The 23700-nt window shown below is 38.4% G+C and overlaps 1 protein-coding gene across 3 annotated transcripts in view; it reads right to left on the bottom strand.

The window, feature by feature from the left end:
* Positions 1–23700, bottom strand: part of Clip4 (CAP-Gly domain containing linker protein family member 4) — a 110948-nt gene that overhangs the window by 9048 nt on the left and 78200 nt on the right. For all 3 annotated transcript variants that reach the window (XM_058578443.1, XM_046441561.2, XM_046441560.2), the window contains exons 9-14: positions 17686–17826; positions 13816–13905; positions 12746–12889; positions 9402–9536; positions 5972–6095; positions 2030–2094 (exon numbers count right to left, since the gene is read on the bottom strand). In XM_058578443.1, coding sequence (XP_058434426.1) covers positions 2030–2094; positions 5972–6095; positions 9402–9536; positions 12746–12889; positions 13816–13905; positions 17686–17826 — 699 coding nt within the window. The remainder of the gene's footprint in view (positions 1–2029; positions 2095–5971; positions 6096–9401; positions 9537–12745; positions 12890–13815; positions 13906–17685; positions 17827–23700) is intronic.

Genomic DNA, 23700 nt, shown 5'->3' with positions numbered 1-23700 from the left:
CTCGAGTTCAAAGCCAGCCTCAGCAAAAGCAAGGTGCTAAGCAACTCTGTGAGACCTTGTCTCTAAATAAAATATAAAACAGTGCTGGGGATGTGGCTCAGTGGTCAAATGCCCCTGAGTTCAATCCCTGGTACCTCATACACACACCAAAAAAAGAGAGTAAAAGGACAAGCGATGGATTGAGAGAAAATATTTTCAAAACACTTATCTTATTGGTCTAGTATTCAAAATACACAAAGAACTCAACAACAAGAAAATACCAAGAAAAAAAAAATCTATCTGAACAGACACCTCACCAAACAAGGTATACTGAGGGGTGAACATGTGAAAAAATACTCAACCTCTGTCAGGGGCTGAATTGGGTCCCCCTAAAATTGATAAGCTTAACTCCTAGCCTCCAATACCTCAGAATGGGACTGTACACAGACATAGGCTTTAAATAGGTAATTAAGGTAAGACGAGGTCCTGGGGTGGGCCCTAGTTCAATATGACAGGTATCTTTACAAGAGGAAGAGATCAGGACACAGAGACCATATGACAGCAGAGGAAGAAGCCACTGCCAGCCAAGGCAGCTCCAGCACACCAACACAACACCGCACCTCCTCAGGGAACCCCCAATTAAAACACATGGCTATCAGAATGGTGAAAATCCATCCATATGTCATAAGTTGACCTCAACAAGGACTTACGGGCTGGTGTTAATACAAATAACTCTCTCACAGATGGTTATCCATATGGAAAAGAAAATTACATTTGATCCATACCACCCACAAAGTCAATTCCAATTGAACTGACAACAAATGTGAAAAATGAATATATAAAAACTTTTAAAGCACAATGTAGAAAAATACCTTTATGATATCTGTCTTAGGAAATAACTTATTAAGACAAAAAAAAATGCAGGCCATAAAAGGGTTTGCTCTTTGACTACATAAAAATCGAGAACTTTTATTTATGCAAAGATTAAAAAAAATAGTGAAAAGACAAATAAGCAACTAGGCAAAAAACTGAAAAAAATATTAGCACCTAAAATACACAAAGAGAGATCTACAAATTAATAAGATAAAAAACAATACATGCCAAAAAAAAAATGGGCAAGAGACTTAAACAGGTACTTGGTAAAAGAGCAAATGGATATGGCCCATAAACTGAAACCCTGGCTCCACCTCTTCTATAATCTGGAAAGTACGAATTAAAGCCACAGTGAGATACCACTGAAAACCATCAGACTGGCAAAGATTTCTAGGCCAAACAAGATCAGTGTCGGGAGGTACAGAGGGACAGAGTGTATGCTGCAAGCACCTGGCGCTCCCTAGGGAATGTTGAGGACACGGCCATCCTCACCTGGCAATCTAGAGACACAGTTGCCCATGCACCACAACACATGTTGTACTAACAAAAAAATAGGACATAACCTGAAATAACCATCCTGCATTTTAATGGGATGCTACATAACAAAATAGCAAGCACTAATCAAAATTAACATTATTTACACACACACACACACACACACACACACACATATATATGATATACACAGAAAATAATTAACATAGTATTCAAGACTCACAACCTTAGGATAGGATATATGATGAGGGAGGCAGGTGAGAAGCAGGTGGGTACTCAGGAGTTTCTACAACACAGGTAATCCTCAGCTGAGGGGTGGGTAACAGATATTTGCTCCATGATTAGAAGAACTATACAAATACATTCATGTACTACTTTGTTTACATACAAACTTGACAATACAATGAACTAAAACAAAAGAACTTCTTTTTTTTTTCTTCCCCAATACTGGGGATCAAATCAACAGACACATGCTATGCAAGCAGCTCTACCCTGAGCTACATCCCTAAACCTTATTTTTCCTTTTTTTTTTTTTTTTAAACAGAGACTTACTAAATTACCAAGGTTGACCTCGAACTTGTGATCCTCCTGGCCCAGCATCCCAAGTATCTGGGATTACAGTTCTGTACCATTACCCGTGGCTACAAATATTTATTAGCAACATAAAACTGTGTTATCTTACCAGGATAAGAATGATTCTGTTTATTTGAAGAAATTTCTGAAAGAGTATCCAGGGAATCTGTTAGTCTATAAACAGAACAAACAAAGCATACCTCATTAAAAGTAGTTGGTGTTCAGGTTTTCAACCAAGGTTTTCACACCAATTATTATTTGTTACTTCTTTCATTCAACAAACATTTATTGAGCACCCATATAAGCCAGGAATGAGCTTCAGCCTAGCGTGGGAGACAGGCAATACTCAAATGGAACAATCAGAATCACTATCTAAGAATCAAAAGTATGAAAAGTCAATTTAAAGTAAATTAGCTTAAAATAGGAACCTGATTTTGTTTCTTTGGAACTTTATTTTCAAAGGAACTTAAAAAAATATGAAAATATTTTTATTTTATTAAATTTAACAAACAGTAGATTAAAATTATAAAAATATCACTGATTCTTAAGTTGGAAAAAAGATATTGGCCAAGTTTGTGTGTGTATATAATTTTTCTGATAAAACTGTATGGCTAACATAATTCAAGGCCCTTTATATTTGACTTTAAGCACAATCATAAAGGTCACCTTCCCCATGGGTTTCCTCTTCATTTTTTGATATTCAAATTATTCCTTATTTTTGAAAAGCCAACCCTAACAGCCTCATCTTCTTTCAACTGCTTACTGACCTAAATCTGCAAGGCCTCCTGTGTCAATCCCTTCTTGCAACACGCTTCACTTCCATCAAGGAATCCTGCAACTTCTGCAGCATCTGCAGCTCCACACACAAGCCACCTGCATTATTTTCACATGGCATACAACACACTGCAGCCAATGAGGGACTGAGGGACACAAAGAATGTGACTTGATGAATGGTGAACAGACAGACTTGGATGAAGGGGTGATGGACAGTAGAGAGTAACCGAATCCTAAAGGTGATCAGCTCATTAGAAGTTAAGTGCCTACTGATAAGAACTAAGAAAATGAATACTATGCTAATGAAGATCATCTGGTCAGTGTGCACACGTGTCGGGGAGGGGGGGTTAGATTTAGTGAGTTTTCTCAGAGTATTTATCAAAAGAAACACTGATTGATTTATATATTGATCAAATGTATATATAAAGGCTGAATGGAAGTTGGGTAATGGTGGGTGGGTCTAAAAAGCCAACCCAGCAGAGGAAATAATATGTGCAACAATTCTGGGATAGGAAGCACATTTTTTAAATGGAAAGGGGAAAAATAAAAGGCAGCTACAATTCCAAGGAGAAAGATGCAAGATGAGGATGTGATAGGTCACTACCTTATTAGGACTGTCCTCAAGCAGTCCCTAATTTAAAAATCCTTCCATCTTGAGGATCAATGGGGTCTTTAAAGAGATCAAAACTGATTTGGATTAGAAACTCTTCAAAATCAGAGACCATGTCTGTTTTATTTGCTTATAGAATGCCTAGCACAGCACAAAGTGCTAAAAGACACTTAATAGTATTTGATGATGATGAATGAGACAATCAGAAGATGACAGGAAGACAGCTGGATTGAGACAGCAGTTCATTTAGAGACAGCCCTGCTTCTGTTAAGAGGGAGCTGCTTTCAAATGCACCACCTTAAAGAAGGCCAAACAGAAGGCAAGCAAAACACAAAGTCAAAAACAAAGCCAGAGGAAAAATGAAACCATGAGAAAGAATGTGGCTTCACAGTGCAGAGGAGGAAAAAAGGGCTGTTCCTGCAGAAAAGCATTGAACTGGGAATCAGAGCTGATCAATACTTACTGTGCCTAAAAAGCACCAAACTACACACTCTGGGTAATGGAACATGAAACGAATCCCAGTCCTCATGACCAGGAAACAAAATTTGTATAAGCCTGTAGCAACGTGCCAATGACAATTGTCCCAAGTAGCAGAGCGCAGGAGCCTGACCCAAGTGGCTCGGTGGACCTCACTCCCAAGGTCACCCCTTGCAACTTCTTAAAGGAAGTCACCAGAGCTCCTTTATCCACCAGAGCTATGTTAAGAAGCACACATCCTGATTCTAGATGGTCAGGGTTCAAATCCCCACTGGGAGCATAGCTTACTTAATCTCTCTGGGTCTTGCCTTCCTCGTCTGTGAATCAGGGAGAAGTACGGTGCCTGACTCATCAAGTGTGGAAAAGTAAATCATTTGTTGTGGTTTGGATGTGAGGTGTCCCCCCAAAAGCTCATGTGTGAGACAATTCGAGATGGTTCAGGGGAGAAATGAATGGGTTGTGAGATCTTAACCCAATCAGTGATGTAATCCCCTGATAGGGATTAGGTGAGTGGTAACTGAAAATGGTAGGGTGTGGCTGGAGGAGATAGTTTTGATGTATATATTTTGTATCTTCAGAGTGAAGTCTCTCTCTCTCTCTCTCTCTCTCTCTGCTTCTTGATCACCATGATGTGAGCTGCTTCCCTCTGCCACACACACTGCCATAATGTTCAGCCTTATCTTGAGCCCCAAGAAATGGATCCAGCCTTCTATGGACTATGACCTCTGGAACCTTGAGCCCTCAAATAAATGTTTCCTCCTCTGTAGTTGACTAAATACATGAACAGTGCTGAAAACAGGGCCCAGAAGTTGTGCACATGATTCTTTACTAGCATTTCCTTTTCTTCATTTAAAAAATGATTACAAAAAAGGAGAAGGAGGTGGGGGAGGAGGAGCAGCAGCAGCAAAGTGCCTAAAGTATAGGCTTAGAAAAAATAACAAACCTGGGCTAGGTCCAGCTCCACCCCTAACTAGCCACATGACTTTAGCTAAGTTACTTTATCTCTTGTAATTTGTTTCTTCACCTGCCAGAACGGGAGTAATCATAATGGCTTACACTGCCTCGGCTTGGACACAGAGGAGTCACAGTGACATAAGCAGCCAGGCCACACCCTATAGAGCCCTCTGCTTATTAAATGCTCAATAAATGTTTGTAACAGATATGGTTATTTTCTGGCTTACCTGACCAAACAAACGCTTATTAGGATCAAAGGAAGTAACATTTAACAGAGGATACTTTAGGAACTACAAAAGCACTGTGTGCTGAATGTTTATCAAAAAGAAGAAAATGATAATACCAAGTGCATTGTAAAAAGAAGGAAATTAATACAAAAAGTATATGCAGTTATTCAACACACACACACACAAAAAAAAAAAACTGAGGACAAAAGTTGATATGAGAAACTAAAACGAATTTGCCTGGAAGCAGTCACAGGCTCATAAGGGAGCCAGAGTGTGATCAGGGTTCTAGACTTAGGAATATGATCAGACCATGTATGTTCTCCCTGATTGAAAGATTCGCATCCCATTTCCCAGCCACTGAAAAGCACACCAAGCCAGCTCTTCCAGCACATAAGGCATTTCACTTTCCACCTGGAATTTCACAGGGATTTGTTTCTGCTCAAGTTGTTTTTTAAAACCAGAGTAAGGTGCACAGAAGTGTTACTGTCTTACGAAGAAACACCGAGGAGGTTTATTATATATAAGTCCTTGAAACTTCACTTCCCCCAAAGATCTACTGCCTATCTATTTTTGAAAACTAAAGAAATCAGAGGAAAAGCCATTTTGGTTCCATTAGGTTTGCAGGAGAATGAATGGGTGCCTGCTGGCAGGAAATTTAATGTAGTTAGGATGTGACTGAAGCAATCAGGGAGCATTTTTACTTTTGTTTGCATGACAGATTAAGCTTGCTGCTCTCACTGTTCTTAGCTTCAAACGCCACTTCTAATAGCCTACACATACTCATAGGGTTTGCAAATGAGGAAGAAAGAAGGTTTTTAAAATTGCAAATCCTTAGCAAGGCAAATTTAGCTTTCCATGAGCCTTCTCTCTGAAGAAGGTGGCTGGTTAACCCTTAAAAGAAGGCACAAGTTACACTTGGTGTGTGTCTCCAGATAAAATTAGGGTCTCTGTGTGCAACTTCAAATTTCAAAACATTTATGTAAACATACACAAATCCCCTTTTTCTCACCTTTGTACCCTGGATGGGGGAGCAAATATTCCATATCTTGGAGAACAACTAAAATACTGCACACCTCCAACTGAACCATCATTCTTGCCATGGGGTTTTTCAAGCTCTATACCGTACCAATACCCTAGAACATGAATATTGCATTTTAAAAGCGTCTACACTTTACTCAAAATCATTATGCTATTATACTAACCCAAAATCTGGATGGTTTAACATTTTCACAAATGACCAAAATGATGGAATATCATCACCATCATTAAGCTTTCAAATGATAAAATTATAAAATATAAAACTTGAAAATTTGAAAAGTGGGGAAAACATTTTACCAGTGTAATTGCTGAGCAGTACATTAAGGGAGGAAAATAAAATGCACAAACACAAATTTGGAGAGGATTAGCTATTATGCAAGTAGACTGAAGCCAAAATGTATCTTAAAACTACAAAGAAGAAGAAACTGTCCTTGACTCTAATTCACTGTGTTTCACAAGAGAAGTATAATGTAATATCAAGATGCAAATCATAGAGTAAATGTGCAATCTTTTCATTTCACACTCCCAATATTAGAACACCACCAATGGTTCTTAAATAATTAAAGAAGGACAAAGATAATATGGAAAATACCACCAGACATCATGGTAACTCTGGTTCCCTCCTTCCCTCCCTCCTTCTCTCCCTCCCTCCCTCCCTCTCTCCCTCTCCCTCCCTTCTTCTCTTCTCTCCCTCTCTCTCTCTCTCTCTTTCTCTCTCTCTCTCTCTGTCTTTCTATCTCTAGATGGAAAGAAAAATCTTCTTTTTTTTTCCTTTTAGGAAGAATTTTCTAAACGATTTTTAGTATTTAAAGGCCCACTCTGAGGAAAGTGATAGGAATTTAGAAAGCCTAAAACTGAAGTAGCAAGGTTGCTTTTAGGGTTTCCACAAGCCTAAGGTAAATGGAGACCCTCTGAGAGCAAGGATTTTCAAGTTGAGGATACCTTAGACCAGCTTAAAAATGCCTAGGAGTTCACTCATTCGTGATTTAAAAGGAGAGTACAATGGTAATTGCATTTGGTCTCCTACAATCCATAATAAATAAAAATGAGGACACACACATCAAGAAAGATACTGTAGATTACAAAATACAAAAAATATTGTTTCTCTCAGAATACAGCTCTTTGAGTCAATTATAGAGCTGCTAATAAGCCATCCAAAAACTTCTTTATTCTCTTCCTCTTATGCTCAAAAAGACGAAACTGGAGCCCATGTCCAGGTACTGGGGTTGGAAAGGCTAAAGCACAACCAGTGTCTGTCTGCAGAGTCTACACACCCACTGTGCAGACGCAGCCATGCAAACAAAATCACATGCAAAAAAAGAGAGGGAGGGAGGGAAGGAGGGAACCAGAGTCACCATTAGAAATTTAAAAGTTAAAAGTAAACCTAAAATAATGAATTGTATCCAAAGAATCAAACCATCCTAGCCTTGTTTAAGAAGGTCAGCTAAGACACTCTTGTTAGCACTGTTACTTCTCTGAGTACCACAATTGGGACTTTTCAAGTTCTACTTCCTTCTGCCTTTGATACTTTCTTATATAATTTTTGCATTTTACCATTTTAATTTACCATATTACTGCTACATGTTTACCATACAGCTTTCAAAAAATGTGTAACATACATATGAAAAGTGTTAGCAACGGTGATTCCACACTGTCTGGCAGTGGTAGGGCATGGATATCTTCCTGTTATAAATGTTAATTTTCTTTCCAATGTGGCAATGGAAAAAATGCTGAAGAGGTCAAACATACCCTCTTCCAGGTCTAGATCTTATAGTCTATAAAAAGTCTAACATTATCATTGTATTATAGAAATGACTGATCTAAATTTTGATGACACAAGAAGTGTATGCTACCACTTCCTCAAAAGACAGAATGACTTTAACATAAAACCTTCCAAATTTTATTGCATTTGCTTGTTACTACCCAAGTTTCAAAATGCTTTACATTAGAAATTTAAAAGTTAAAAGTAAACCTAAAATAATGAATTGTATCCAAAGAATCAAACCATCCTAGCCTTGTTTAATAAGGTCAGAAAGAGGGAAGTGCAGAGAGAGAGATTGTGAAAATTAACCTACCTGTGAGTTCTCTAAGTTTTTACTTGAGAACTGTTAAGTACATCCTAACTAATCTTAATTGCTGCTACCTGGAGTCCCCCAAAGAGCCATGAAATATAAAACATACAAGCTGTCTCAAGTCAACCTAGTGACTTGCAGTTAAAAGTGGTATTGCTGAAACAAGAAGATTTTGGGGGATAATTCTCCACGGCTGTCTCGTGTTTCTGAGTGTCCAACAGACAGTGGCACTGATTGTGTTCCAGACTATCTTTCCATTGCTGTGTGTATGTGTAGTGGACATCTTGGAGGATAGAGATGGAAGTCCCCTCCAGAGCAAAAAGTGCACGTTGTGGAAAAACATGGTCGACATAAAGGTTCAGACTTCTTAAGCTCATAAACCACTGGTGACCAAGTGTCACCTCTCCCTCAGTCCCACCCTGTTGAAACTGAAGCTCAAGCTTGGGGAACAATGCAAGAAAATGCTAATTCTATGGCTATTTCTATTCTTGGGAGTACCAAAATCCTTTGTCTCTTGACCTTGAATTCTCCCATCTTCCACTAACATCTAATACTGTGGCAGGCTAACTTGATAGTTTGCAAACAGGGTAAAATCTCAGATCCTTTGTGGTTCTTGAAAGAAGGCTACACCACAAACTTTTTTTTTTAATCAATGTTCTAGGTAACCTTTTCCTAAAATGCAGCAATGCCACCATGTGTTAAAATAGCATATTGCTATTTAAAACGTACAATTTCATTTGAAACTTCAGTGTAAAATTATAATATTCGAAAATGTGCAAGAAACTAACCCTTACTTTGAAAAATCAATATAAAACATAGGTAGGTTAGGAAGAATATACAAAAACACAAATATGCATTTTTAAGGTACACAGAAGGGTACACAGAAGCTCTTTCATTTTCCTCTGCTTTTCTCTCCAAGTCACCCTGTTTAAAAAAACTGTACACTTAATTCATTACATACTCACTTTATGGATTATCCTTGGAAAAAACCCTAATCCTGAAAAGGTTTCCCCTGTCATTTAGCACACTCAGCAATCAGTAAGAATAAACTTGGGAAATGACAACTAATTTTAACATTAGACAAATGGAAACACAAACAATAAGAGAAATTTATGGATGCAAGGCAATCTGAGTGTGGATCACTGTTTTACGTGTGTGTATGTGAGTGTGTGTGCGTGTGTGTGTGCGTGTACATACATACTATTGCTATCATCTACAAAAGCTGTTAATCGAGAATTCTCTATGATTCAATTTTATTTACCTATAAAATTTTAAACCTTTTATACTCTAAAGAATTAAAATTGAGCAAAGAATATTGAGATGAGTTACCTGGAGCAAAGTTTGTTGTCCCAAAGAACTTAATGGTACCAACTCTCTGGCCAACCACCAACACCCTATCTCCAAGGCGGAGCTCCCCTTCACGACGGCTATTATTTGCTATAGATGTTGCTGAGGAATTCAAACCTGTTGGGGTGGTGGGTGGGAGATAAGAGGAAAAGAGAGAAAAAAAAAAAAAAAAACAAGGAGAAAACTCAAAAGGCATATTAGTCCAAAAAGAAATCACTATGCATTCTAATGAGTTAGCTGGAAATTTCGACATCAGATACCTTTCATTATATATGTATGCATTTCTCACAGGGAAGGCCAAGGCACACAGAGCAAAAGTGAAAGGGTTTCCTGAGAAAATTATTGCCATAGGAAATTCACCACTTGATTCCTGGTAGAATCATTCTGCCAGGACTACCTGTAGTACTCTCTACTAGGGACAGTACCAGCCAGCTTTTTATGTGAAGCAGTAAATAGTTTAAGCTTTGCAAGCCATACTGTCTGTGTCACAGTGACTCAGCTCTGCTGTGGAAGCATGAAAGCAGATGTACATAATGCATAAAGGAACAGGCACAGCTGTGTTTCCATAAAACCACCACACTTACAAAATCAGGTGGAGGTCAGATTTGGCCATGGGGCTGTAATTTGCCAGTCCCTACTCTAGCAAAATGCTAGAATTATTGTCGTTTTACCTGGATTCAGTGTAAATGATACACACAGAAATGTGATTTGAAGGTAAAATTGCTACAGTAGTTAATACAATATAAAAATACAGAATTTAAAATGCTCCAAAATCTAAACCATTTTGAGCTCCAATGCACAAATTCCCACTCAGGTTAAACTGCCAAAGCTCAAGGGATTTTTAACACTCAAAAATTCTCAGATTTCAGATTTTGGGGCTTAGAGATTCTCAACCAGTTATCCAGGTAAATATTCCAAAACCTGAAAAAACATAAATCCAACACACTTCTGGGTCCTAAGTATTTTGGATAAGGGATAATCAGTCTATAACTCAATCCAGTTACTCCCAATTTATTTCCTAATTAAAGAACAAAACCATTCTCTACTTGATTCAAACCTAAACCCTACAATACACCCTATTGGATATCAGAAGTCCCAGAGAAATACCATCTCCAAAGCTATCCAATTACCAAGGCTGGCAGAGAACAGGTGGGCCCCTGGGCCTGGTCTTGTGGGCATGTGAGCAGACTGAAGACCCAACCCCCTGGGAAGTCTGGAGAACCCAAGGTGAGGGCCTGGGAAGTAACATAAGTCACTCTGTGAACAGAGAAGCTGAAAACACAATGACAAAGGAAGGAACCTAAGCCCATGGGGAAGGAAGGTCCTGGGCCCCCCTAATAACCAAGAGTTCATAGCACTTTATAGTTTACATAGTACCTTTCATAAAAGCTAAAATGAAAAATAAGACACAAACCAAGGAATTATCTGAGACACGGTGTTTGCAGCTCAAAGGTGGTACACCCAGATTAATAGAAATCCTTGTCTGTCCCCATCCGCCTGCCCACAATGGCCAAAGATGGCAAGATCAAAAATGGGATACAGTGAGGCCAACCCAGAACACAGCTTCCTTCCGCCCCTCCCATTGCCCTAATCCTTCCTTTCTGCTCCTCTAATTCTTTAGCCTGTCCTTCCATTATTGTCCATTCTCTGAAGTTTACGTTTCTTTCAAATGCAAACAAATATAGGAAAAGTGGAATATCTACCCACACTCTGGACAGATTTATTAAGGAAATGTCACTAGGGTTCCAAACACACCTCCATTCTCTGTCCCCCCTCCCTTTGAAAGGTTTTCTTTCCCACTCTGACCACTGTCTTCATCTTCACTATTATTTATCTACATAACACTCAAATTGATAAAAGGAAAAATGGTAAGCGTGTAGGCCCACTAGAACTATTACTTATAAAAGCTAAAAAAAAAAAAAGGTGATTCTTTTCTCACATACACATGTAAAAATCAAAAAAAATATAAAAAATCTAAATACTAAATGAGGGGGACCTTAATCTATAAATAAAATACACACAAGTAGGATTGCATCGTTGCAACTTCTCTCCTCTGTGCCTCACTGTGTTAAGGAGAAATTGGTCAGGTGAACATTCGTAGGCAAAATCTCCAAGTTGGGGTCCCCGGTTTTAGGGTCCCAACTTTCAGAAGTATTATGTCAATGTTACTGCTGGGTGTTTTGGTTTTCCCTTTTTCGTTTTTTCCCATTAATATTTTAAAATGAGAAAAAAATTACGTAATGAACATTTTCTATAGTAAAATACTAAAAGGAGCACAAGTATTAAAAAAGAACTACGGTAATTATCATGAGGTTATCATGAGGGCCATTAAGAATAATTTGGAGCTGGACATGGTGGCGCATGCCTGCAATCCCAGCAATTCTAGAGGCTGAGACAGTAGGGATTGCAAGGGCAATTTAGTGAGACCCTGTCTCAAAATAAAAAATAAAAAGGGCTGGGGGTGTGGCTCAGTGGTAAAGTACCCCTGGGTTTGATCCTCAAGAACACACACACACACACACACACACACACATTTACACACACAAAAAAAAAATCGATTTGGGCCTAAATGGACAAGTTTCTGGACAAGTTTTCTGTTTAAGTAAACAAGTAAACTGCAATAAACACAATTTCAACAAGTCTAAATAATTGTTCTGTGTATCCTCACATACAGCTGGAGAAAAGGGGACTGGACCCTTAGCCAGTTAGTTAAAAAGTCACATAAGGACAGGCTGCCATTGGCATCTTGGAAGGGGCTGTCTGACTCTGTCCTACATAGTTTTAAATAATAACTTGAGTAAAAGCAGAGAAAACATGCTTTTTAAATATGAAGATGACACAGAAGCATGTGAGAAAAAATGCCATTAATATGTTTTAAGATGGCCAAAATTCAATACTGCTCACCTAAGGATTTGACAGGTAAGGCAACTTAAACATTGCTGTCAGGCCGTTTGTAACTATGCAATCTCCTTTTATTCCCTCTTTTAATCCAGTCCAGTAGTTCTCTAAGTCTATCTACATAAGAAATGCAGTACAGGAATTTATCTCTTTTAAAGAAGACTAACAGGCAAGACACAAGAAACAAAATTCAGTTGGGATGAAACCCCCAGGAGCAAATTTAAGTGAAAATTAATGCAATATCTTATATCCAACAGCAAAACGAAGAGACCTGGCTTAAGGCCCAGGGGGAGACAAAGAAGAGTGCAAGTAGTTCAATCTGACTGCAGTAAAGAGTTCCTTCTACACATTTAAAAAGAGCAAATCTACTTACAAACAAACCAAGATAAAAAACACCAAGAAAGCCTGGTTGAAAAAGCCATAGATACCAGCACTGGCTCGAGATGGCAGAGAAGGGCTTTTGCTCATGGTCTTCTTGTTATTATTGCTTGCATTCGCTTTCTTGGGGTAGCTCTGTTTGTGTTCCAAAGAAGATGTAGAGGAGGAGCTGCTGATGGATCCGTGCAGGGTAACTAAAACAGGAACACAAAAGAATACATTCAAGTGCAGAAAATAAGAAGTGAGCCAAGGAGATGCTTTTCTAGGCAAATCCTTCTGAAATGCTCCATTTAGCTTCCTCAACTGTGGATTATCTAGTGTTAAATTAAATACCTGATGTCATCCAAATATATTGTAGTTAAAAAAGACTTTGGGCACATGCCTATAATCCCAGTGACTCAGGAGGCTAAGGCAGGAGGATCACAAGTTCAAGGCTAGTCTCAGCAACTTAGCAAGTCCCTAAGCAACTTAGCAAGACTCTGTCTCAAAATAAAAAATAAAGGGCAGAGGCTGTAGCTCAGTGGTAAAGCACCCCTGCATTAAATCCCCAGTACCCCCCACTCCAAAAAAAAAAAAAGATTTTATAACACAAGTAATTGTTTTTTAAGGATTCAGCACAATCTTAAATAGGAGGTGCTACTATATCCATTAATGTTAACTACCTATCTAATCTGACCACCATACTCACCTCTCACCTTAGGTAAATACTGATAGTAGAGTTCTATTTTATTTACATTAAAAAAAAAAACACAAAAAAATGCCATTAATATGTTTTAAGGTGGCCAAAGTTCAATACTGCTCACCTAAGGATTTGACAGGTAAGGCAACTTAAACATTGCTGTCAGGCCGTTTGTAACTATGCAATCTCCTTTTATTCCCTCTTTTAATCCAGTCCAGTAGTTCTCTAAGTCTATCTACATAAGAAATGCAGTATAGAAATTTATCTCTTTTAAAGTACACACTTTATTATGAGCTGCTTAAGAGATTTTCAAGGGTAATTTTTACCATACTCATTTTTCCCTTACCAACTTTAAAACTTAACCCCCATGGTAAGCTGTTTTTCTATGATATTAAAATTCCACCAGCAAATTAAATTTTGAGAAGTTATAAATTATATTACCATCTTTCTCTGTTAAAGTTTTCAATTCTTCACTAGGAGGCAACGAAAGTGCTGATTCAGAAGCACTCTCTTTTTTTGATGTCATCAATCCTAGGACATGAAAATAAAGCACTTTCAGCAAAAGAGAATTTTCTTTAACATTAAACACACAAAAAACTGTATTTGTTTTAAAAGTACATGCATTCCTCTTCATCTAAATCTTATCTTCTTCTGAAAACATGCTGGATAATAAACACAGAAACCAATATTTTACCTTTAGAGGAAAAAGAATGCATTTGCAGCCAATATGAATGCCCCAATTTCATGATCTGCTAAGGATTTCCAAGGAATACAAAGCATGTGCCACACAGGTGCCTCACTGACGGCTGACACACCCTCTGGTGAGCACATCTGCACCATGCTGTCAGGTACAGCAAACTGAAGACAGGACATGCAGGGGCCACAGCTCACTGGAACCTGCAAACAACTAGTTCACCAATGTTTGCATGCAATTCATTGCAGGAGTTATTCTGTGCAGTGAATTTGGGGTAAAAATTTTTGCCAATTATTATAGCAATTCTTCACTTATGAGAGTTCAGATGGTAAGAAGTCCTGTACTTTGTCATTGGTATTCTGAAAATGACTACCCCACTTTATCACACCCTATTCCCACAAAACTTTTACGTGGAGCAGGGAAGCTCTTAAATAATAATCTGCCTTATTAAGACTTTTGTTTCAACTGTACAGAACTAAATAATTTAAATAGGAAATCAACGGGCTACACATAATTTTAAGTTCTGTCTGGTAGAATTCTATTTACTTATGAAGCATTTTTAACAAAGAACTGTCCCTGGGACTTTGAATATCACCAGGTACTCAAAGATTAACAAGGCATGGTCCAAATGGGAGTTCATAACCCACTTGAATCAAAGTGTGAAATATGATATATCAAGAACTATGTAATGTTTTGAACAACCATCAATAAAAAATTAAAAAAAAAAAAAACCAAGGCATGGTCCATGCCCTGAGGGGGTAGTTCCTGCTGGGTTCAATATGGATGGCACGAGTAAAATGTGAGAATACTCTTCATGAGGACAGGAGGAGGAGTCAGCAACTGCTGCTGTAACCATAAATGAGTGCGCCATCAACCAGGCCACAACACACTGAGATAGGCCTTGAGGAACAAGTGAGATCTTTCCCCAGAACACTGGAGGTACGGTCAGGAAGAATTAAGAATGGAAGCTCAGAATGGAGAGAAAGTAGCTCTTGCAGGAAGACAGAGCACGGTAAGTACTTGGCTGGAATAGAGTAGTTTTGGGATGGAGAAGTAAGACTAGATGGACAGGTGTCAGAAGACCTCCCAGGTAAGAGTGCCTGCCTAAGGAATGGAAGCTCTTCTGTAGAGGAGGAGCCTCCACTGGGCTTTAAAAAGGAGGACTGGCCTCAGCAGAGTCCTGGTTATGTAACATTTCTCCAGCTCAAGGTCTAAAAGAAAACCAGAGGTGGAGAAGCTGATTGCAGAAACTTGGGGAAACTATGACAGCAGCCAGGGATGAGGGCCTGAACTAGACAACATAAATGTAATGGGAAGACAACCTGCAGGGTAGATTTCTTATTTCTTAATAATTTAATTATTATGTTTTTCTGTCTTAATCATCCATTTGGTCCTTTTTTTTTTTTTTTTGAAAGTTTTAATTGAGATCACTGTAAATTCATGTTGTAAAAAGTAATATAAAAGATCCCTGTACACTTTGTCCAGTTTCTCCAAAGATAATGTTTTACAAAACTATAATCCCAAACCAGGAAACTGACCTTGATATAATCCAGTGATCTTACACAAATCATCCAAGGTTTACTTGTGTGTGTGTACACACAATATATGACTCTTCACGTCTTCTGTTTTCTCTGCTAAAACTGTCTTTCCATTTGTTTCAAGAGAGCTCACCCTTAATTTTTGGAGCATAGTTACAATTATTCTTTACAATTATTCTATTCTTTAAAGTTTTTATGTGTTAATTGCAACATCTGTATCATCTTAGAGTTCCCATTTGAATGTTTTGTTATTGGACAATGAGTCATGTTAAACCCTTTGGAGAATGTTGTTTTGTTGGTTGGTTTTCTTTTGTTTCAGCAGAAGTCACACCCTGGTTAGGTTCAGGCCAGAAGTTTCTGCCCACCTTCTGTGCGCAGCAGTTCCCATGGCCACTGAGTTTCCAAAATCTCTGCAGTGACATTCAAATCTATTTTACGTACTGTGCCACCAGTAGTCAGTTGTGCCTGGGAAGCAGTCTACCCAGAGACCACTACCTTTAGTCAGATTCATACACACCCAACCTGGGAACAGGCCTGGGAGTTCCTGTCTAATATGTGAAGGTCACTCTCTGGAGCCCATCTTCTCGGGATCTCCCTGACAGCTCCAGGACACTCCTTCCTCGCATCCTGAGTACAACACCTCCCACAGTTTTCATTTCCCTACTCTGTCATACACTCTCCTGAGATGGATTCTGCCTCTAGAGTCCAGCTATGAATAAAACAGAAAGAACTCTGGGGACTCCATGCATGTTCTTAGGACCACAGTTTCTCCATTCAAAAAAACGGGTTGCCCTTCCTTGGGATTTTAGGTACCTGCTCATCCACTGGTTGGGGTGGAAGAGAATTGAAAAAAAAACAAAAAACTATAGTGAGATATTTTTAAAGGACATAATTAAATAGAAAATTATTCTAAGTGCATAATTAAAAGACCGACTATTGTAAAGATGTCAGTTCTTTTTAAATTGATTTAAGGTTTAAATTTAATACTAATTAAAACCACAGCAGATTATTTTTTAAAAGAAACTTAACTACTTATTCTAAAATTAACAAGGAAGTGTGATGTATAAAGCCCCAAAATAGGCAAGACAATTTTCAAGAATAAGGTGGGAGGCTTTCCTCTACTGGATATCAAGATTTATTAATTTTAAATTAGAGCAATTATGAAGTGAATTTTGACACAGCAATATTCAAATAGCCCAATGGAACAGAATAGAAACACCACACCAAGTTTTTGGAGACAATTCTCTCATCACATTTGAAAGTCTTTCTATTTCAGCTGTTAATGAGTTAACAAATTATTTATTGAGCCCCTAATTCTATGCTATGTGCCACACTGAATAGAAGACAGAATATTCTCACAGCCCATTTAAAGATTAAAATTCTGCAGAGAGAATAATAGATTTGCACAAATAAAGCAATCAGTGGACAAAATCCAAAGTAATAACTCACAATTGGGAAGCGTGGGTAAAAAGTAAGTACAAGGCCAGAGAACAAAGAGATTAGGTAAAACAGAGACCCTGGGCAAGTTTCCTTGGAGAAAGAGAGTGTGGGTAAGGGGGTCAAGCCCAGCAAGGACACCCCAAAGCAAAAGTCACACCTGTGCCTAAGATGGGGCTGAAGGAAGGAACAAGCACAATGAGTGCAGAGACAGGGAGAGATTCCGCAAACCGCGGCTCAACAACAAAAGAGACTGCAGCAGATGAAGGAGGACTCTGCTGGTGTCAGGAGTCCGGGCATGGTGACAGGAGTCTCTGCATGTCCTTGAACAGGTGAGGAACGTGAAGTGAGCCTTTTTACACAGGTTTGTTGGAGGTACCAAAGCCAGCTCTGAGTTAGATTATGGGAAGTTAGAGGTACGGAGACAACGGGAAAGGAAAGGGAGAGACAAATCTGAACCACCCTTGTTAGAAGCTGAAGCCTTTAAACCTGACTGCGGCTGGGAAACACAAACCTGCGGTTGTACTCAATTCGGGTTTCACGGCTGGCTAAGGAAAGAGAGCAAAGCAGCCTAGACATTTGGAATCCCAGGAATAAAGCAAAAACACTGAAGAGGATTGCCACCTTTCTGATTTGACCTACCAGTATTCACTTTTGAGGTGACGTGACCTACATCAATTTTCTGGGACCTGATGAGAGGCACGGCTTTCATGGAAGGAGCGTGTGTTATGTTCTTCCTTCGATCTTTTGCTTTACTTATCTTTGAAAGAGGTGCAAATATACCTAAAAAACAGTGAAGAATTTAGGTCAGTGTTAAACAATTTAAAGCATTTTAAATAAAGGGGGCAAGTATAAATGCTTGGTGACATAAATCTGCAAGTTCCTTCTTAGAGCCTAGTATAGGTTCTGTAGTGAGGGACGGAAAAGCAAGTAAAATGGTACTTGGCCTCAAAGAACTTACAATCTAGTTAAGACTCACACCAGTGATGGTTTAAGAGCCACATAAGAGATAAATAACCAGGTGGTAAGAAACTGGGGGAAAGGGAAATGATTTAAAGTAATAGTGCTCTATTATTTCTAAGCTACCGGCAAATAAATATGCAGTATATAATATAAAAACCTATTCTTCCATGTTACTTTATCAGGATTTATGTTTTTCTCACATTTTAGCCTTTTATGCCATGTCTTACCTCTCTTCCCAGACTTTATACCTTTTAAAGACAAAATTCAAACATTACTCATCTCTGCATTCCCCATTGTGCCTAATTACAGTGCTTTACATATGGAAGAGATGCATTCTTTTGCCTATAAAATATAGTTTTCCCAAAAGGCCTGGCCCTCAGTTCCTGACAACTGGAAGCAACCCAAAGTGTGCTGAGGAGAGCAGGGTGGGGGCGGGGGTGGGGGCTGCCTGTCTCAGCTGGGAGCACAACACTCCTTCAGAAAGGAGTCAACAGGCAACAAAATATCCAGCCCAAGTATGCAGAGATGGCAGAGAGCGAGAATACCAAGTCTACCTCCAGGGCGTTTAAAAAGAGAAAGTGAAGTCATCATATATGGAAGTCACACTCTTTCATTTATTGTTTACAACCTAACAAATACATATTATGACCAAAACGTAACATATTAAAAACAATTTGTTTTACAGCCAGGTAGAAATGCTCAGGACAGTACAAAAACCGAGTGCACTATTCACAGATAAAAAGTGTCCCCTGGATCACTTTTCTGCTCATCTTGAAATGCTTTCCTGCCTTGGATCCCACACCTCGCCCTGGCTTTCCTGACTCTCCTTCTTTCACTTATTTGCCATTTTCTCTCTCCTGTCTCCTACCCATGAGCTTTTCCTTGTCTCTCTACTCTTCTCAATTCTTACAGCCTAACACAGACAGACAGACACACACACACACACACACACACACACACACACATTAAAGTTCTACGATGACATCTGATGTTGCTGAGGGTTTGAAGACACAAATTGTTGCTCTGGGAATGTAACTTTGTACAATCTTTCTGGAACACAAAAATCCTGACATAATCAACCTTATGGAATTAATTGTAAAGAAATAATGATGCTTAGAAGTGCACACAAAGATTAAAAGTTTACATTTCTGTAGTATAAGGAGAAGACAGATTTCAAAGTCAAAACCATTTCTAGTTACTAGAATGTCCTAATTTTTAATTTACTACTATATCTCAATCACACTTTCAGAAATTAATCATGAGGAAATAATCCAAGTAGTAGGAAAAGACTGTACACCTAAATATGTCCTTCTTGCAATACTCATAAGGAGGAGAAAACAAAGTTGTCTGGCAACAAGATAAATCGTTATCTATGAACTATAGTAGTGCCCCCCCTTATCCACGGTGGACACATTCTAAGATGTCCTGCAGGTGGCTAAAATCACAAGCAGTACCAAACTCTGCACGTATTGAGTTATTTTCTTATATATACTGAGCTCCATAAAGCTTACTTTATAAATCAGGCACAGTAAGAAATCAACAACAGTAATAATAAAATAGGAAAAGTGTAATAGTATACTGTAACAAAGGTTATGTAAATGTACTCACTATCAAAACCCCATCCTGTATTGTACTGTATTTCTTGGTCTGTATCTGACCATAGTTAACTGAAGCCACACAAAGCAAAACCAAGAATAAGGGAGACTGCTGTGCTGTATCACCACTGACAAACAAGACGATTATACAATAAGATTGAAAACGTGAGAAGTAAATCAAGAAGATAAAAATCAAGTTACATGTTTTATACATTATTAAAATACAATATTAACTTTATTAAAAAAATATTCCATGTGTAGATATAGGTAAATAAATGGGAAAACTGAAAATTAACACACATAAAAACAGTACGAATTATTTTTCTAATTTACTTGATTAGTGTCAGTAATATAGTAATAATGGAGTTCAATTAGTCATTTTTTTTTCTGAATCTCAGGGAGAATATATGGTTTTTATTTCAAGGTCTGACCAGAAATTTTCCATAGGATAAAGTGTATTTGTTTTTTTAAAAATTAAATATTTTATTCAATGAATTAAAAAGATATGTATAGCATATAAAACCTCATTTATAGAGCCATCCCTCTTCTAGATTTTTTTTTTTTTTTTTAGCTAAGCAAGAATAAAACAAAAATAAAGTTAAAGCAGAGCCTGGATACCAAGTCCACAGTGAGCACAGTATACAAGTCTAGTTATCTGGTCACTGAAGGCAACCAAAGTTCTGATGAGATTTTTCCTGGATCTTGACAGACAACTTTAAGGTTTAACTAAAAATAAACACATAAAGAAGAATTATTTTCCAAAAAAAAGGAATAAAGCTTGGTGTGGGGACCCTCGCTTGTGCTCCCAGCTGCTAGGGGGACTCAACAGGAGGATTGTGAGGCCAGTGTGGGCAACTTAGCGAGACCCTGGCTCTAAAGAAAATAAAAGGGGCTGGGGATGTAGCTTAGTGAGTTCAATCACCAGTACCACAAAAGTTAATAAATAAAGAATAACAAATTTCCAGATAAATATGTCTTTAATTCCAGTTCCTCCCAAACCCCCACTAAAATATCAAGTAGGAATAAAAATAGTACGAACTCTAAAAGAAAACACTAAAAAAGAAGGGGAAAAAAATGTTCAAAGCTTCCATGAGAAGGAAAAAGGTCAAAAACAAAAGGCAGAAAGACTTTGAAACTTCTAACAATACTGGAAGCTCGAGAAAGTAGTGGGCAAACTATGGACCCAAGAGACACCGTGACCACCGCCTGTTCTGTAAAGCTTTTCTGGCACAGTTTCCATGCTGTCTGTGGCTGCCTCCTCCCTACAACAGCAGAGGCAAAGCTGTAGCCCACAAGACCTAAACCACTTACTACCTGTCCCTTTACAGAAAGTTCACCAAACTCTACATTAGATAATAGAAGATCACCTTCAAAATACTGAGGGAACATGTGCTCAACATTTCTTATCCCAAACCATCATCATCATGCAATACAGGATGGTAGAAATATTTTTGATTGATTGATTGATTGATTGCAGTACTCAGGACCTTATACATCCTAGGCAAATGCTCTACCACTGAGCCACAACCCAGTCCCGGTTTTATTTTTTATTTTGAGACAGGGACTTGGTAAATTGCTGAAACTGATCTCAAGCTTGCTATCCTACTGCCTTAGCCTCCCAAGCTGCTACAATTACAAGCATGCACTCCCTGCCCAGAAAAATAAACACATTTTTAGAATGGAAAGTCTCAAAACATTTTATTTCTCATGCTTCCTTTGTCAGAAAGCTACTGAACAGTAGGCTCCTCTAAAACAACAAGAAAGAAACTGACTTAGAAGAGAAGAGCAATGAATCTCTAAATACTAAGCCAACAGATGTTTAAAGCTGGAAAAATCAAGGAAGAGTCATATAATATACTATTTATAAACATGGATACTAATATCAGAAGATACAGCTAAAAGGAGTTGAAAAAGCTTTGGCCGCTAAAGAGCCAGACTCAGAAGGCAGGGAAAGATAAGTCAAAGGAGGGTTTGGATTCATTTAATAAGCTTTAGAATATAAATCAACTTATCAAACTAGGTTCATGTATTCACTTTGGTAATTATTAAAAGACATTAAGCCAGTATTACCACCGAGTATTAAAATTTATTATAAAACTTCTACAATTAAAAAAAAAACTAATATGTGCTAGAATCAAAAGATCATTAGAAAAAAGCAATCCTGAAACAGACCACAGCATTTATAAGAACTTAATTTGTATTAAAGGAAGGGAAAAGGACAGATTTCAAAACAGAGAAAGAGAAACATTGCTCAGAAGAAACAAATGTTTGGGCTTCTGGTTTGCAGGGGATTCACCAACTCTCCTCCACCTTAAGTACCTTAGGGAGCCTGGCTGAGTCAGCAGGAAGGGTTACTCCCACCTTCATACATCCAACACAGGATCCCCACCCCAGCAGGCCTTGGTACCTAAAGCAGGACTGACTGCTCTTGGGGTGCTGAGCTGAATCAATACCTTGGAATGATGGGTTTGGAAGTCCACATGCAATTTCTAGACAAACTATTTCCCCTAAGTCTGATTTACATCTGCTCTGTGTGTATGTAGCTAACGGTTTTTGGTCCTGCCCTTAGTCTGCTTGACAGTTACCAGAGGAAAACTAAAATTAAAACTTTAATCTTACACCACTAACCAGTAAGCTTTAAGTGAATTACATAATCACATGTAAAAAAATTAAAATATTCAAAGTAATAAAATACATTGTTACTAACCTTTGGATTAGAAAGAACTATCCATCAAGGAATGAAAGCAATACAACAATTTATAAAGGAAAAGCCTTTTCACTGTGTATAACTAGATGCCCCAAAACACTGCAAACAAAGTTCAAAGGCAAATGACAAATTGAGCAAAATATCTATAATAAATATAAGGGCCAATATTCTAAATAATGTATTTTCTAAAACTCATATCAGTTTCTTTTTTTAAGAAAACACTAATATATCAATTTAAATAGACAAATAATATGAATAGACAACTGCTAATAACACAAAAAATACATATAGTAAAACAAAACATTTTAAATGTTCTATTTTGCCACAACCAGAGAAATGTGAATCCAAACAGAAATTTTCACCCAATTGGAAAAATTAAAGGAAATAGAGCCCTTAAAAAATCCCATTTTCAAATAATACTTAAAGATTCAGGGAAATTATAATAGGATGTCAAGTAAAGATGCAGAACATGTAACTACTATATACATGATCCAAATTTTGTGGGAGAAATACTAAAGAGGAAAAAAAAGTACAGGTGATTTTTATTTTCTTCTTTCTCCTTTTTTGTTTTTTAAATTTTACATAGTGAGCAAATTTTGTAAACACAAAAAAATTCTTAGTAGACAAATCCCCAAGGCTCCATCCTAAATGTAACAAAAAAGAAACTAGTAATTTTCGTAAATTTATAAGAGCCAAGGGTTAACATCTGTTGAGTGCTTCTATAGAGATGCTGATCTGAGGCAAGGCCTGCAACCTGACTGCACCACTCCTACCTCTCCTTCAGGAAGCCACAACAGAAGTTGGAGTCACTAATATTCATCCTCATCCAGTAAAAACCTCCAGCAGCTGGCTGGCTCCCTGACCTCCCCCACTCCTCTCCTCCCGGCTTGGCTCATGGTGAATGCCACACCCATCCAGGCAGCCACCTAACACCCAGTGCGGCAGTCTGGCTGGGCACAATTCAGGAGCCACTTGTTAAAAGGAACGAACTTTATTTTTAGAACACACACACCAAACCACACAGCTCCTCAGGAAAAACCCTCAGAGCCCAACTGCCACCACAGGCTTCCCCCAAGCCTTTCAACCTCCCCCACTCCTCCTGCTCTTGAGGTTGATTGGCTGGGTCGAGTGGGCAGAGCCAAAAAAAAGTCCCCCAATGAGCAGCTCCATGGTCTGAAAGGGCGGGGAAACAGCCCAATGAGCATCACTGCACAGGAGCCAATCAGTTGGCAGCTAGAAGTTTGCTGGGGCCACGATGTTGAGAGCCACAGCCGAAGGGGACCCAGCAAACTTCCAGCTGCCAGCAAACTTCCAGCTGCCAGCTGATGATTGGCTCACAGCGGCCCCAGCAAACTTCTAGCTAAATCCCCATTCCCCTCATCAATCATATAA

Source organism: Marmota monax, unplaced genomic scaffold, assembly GCF_021218885.2.
Source record: "Marmota monax isolate L192 unplaced genomic scaffold, Marmota_monax_Labrador192_F-V1.1 WCK01_AAM20220418_F8-fsc00010, whole genome shotgun sequence".
Taxonomy (NCBI): Eukaryota; Metazoa; Chordata; class Mammalia; order Rodentia; family Sciuridae; genus Marmota; species Marmota monax.
Note: the sequence above shows the minus strand (reverse complement) of the source record. Positions and strands in the feature narration are given on the sequence as shown.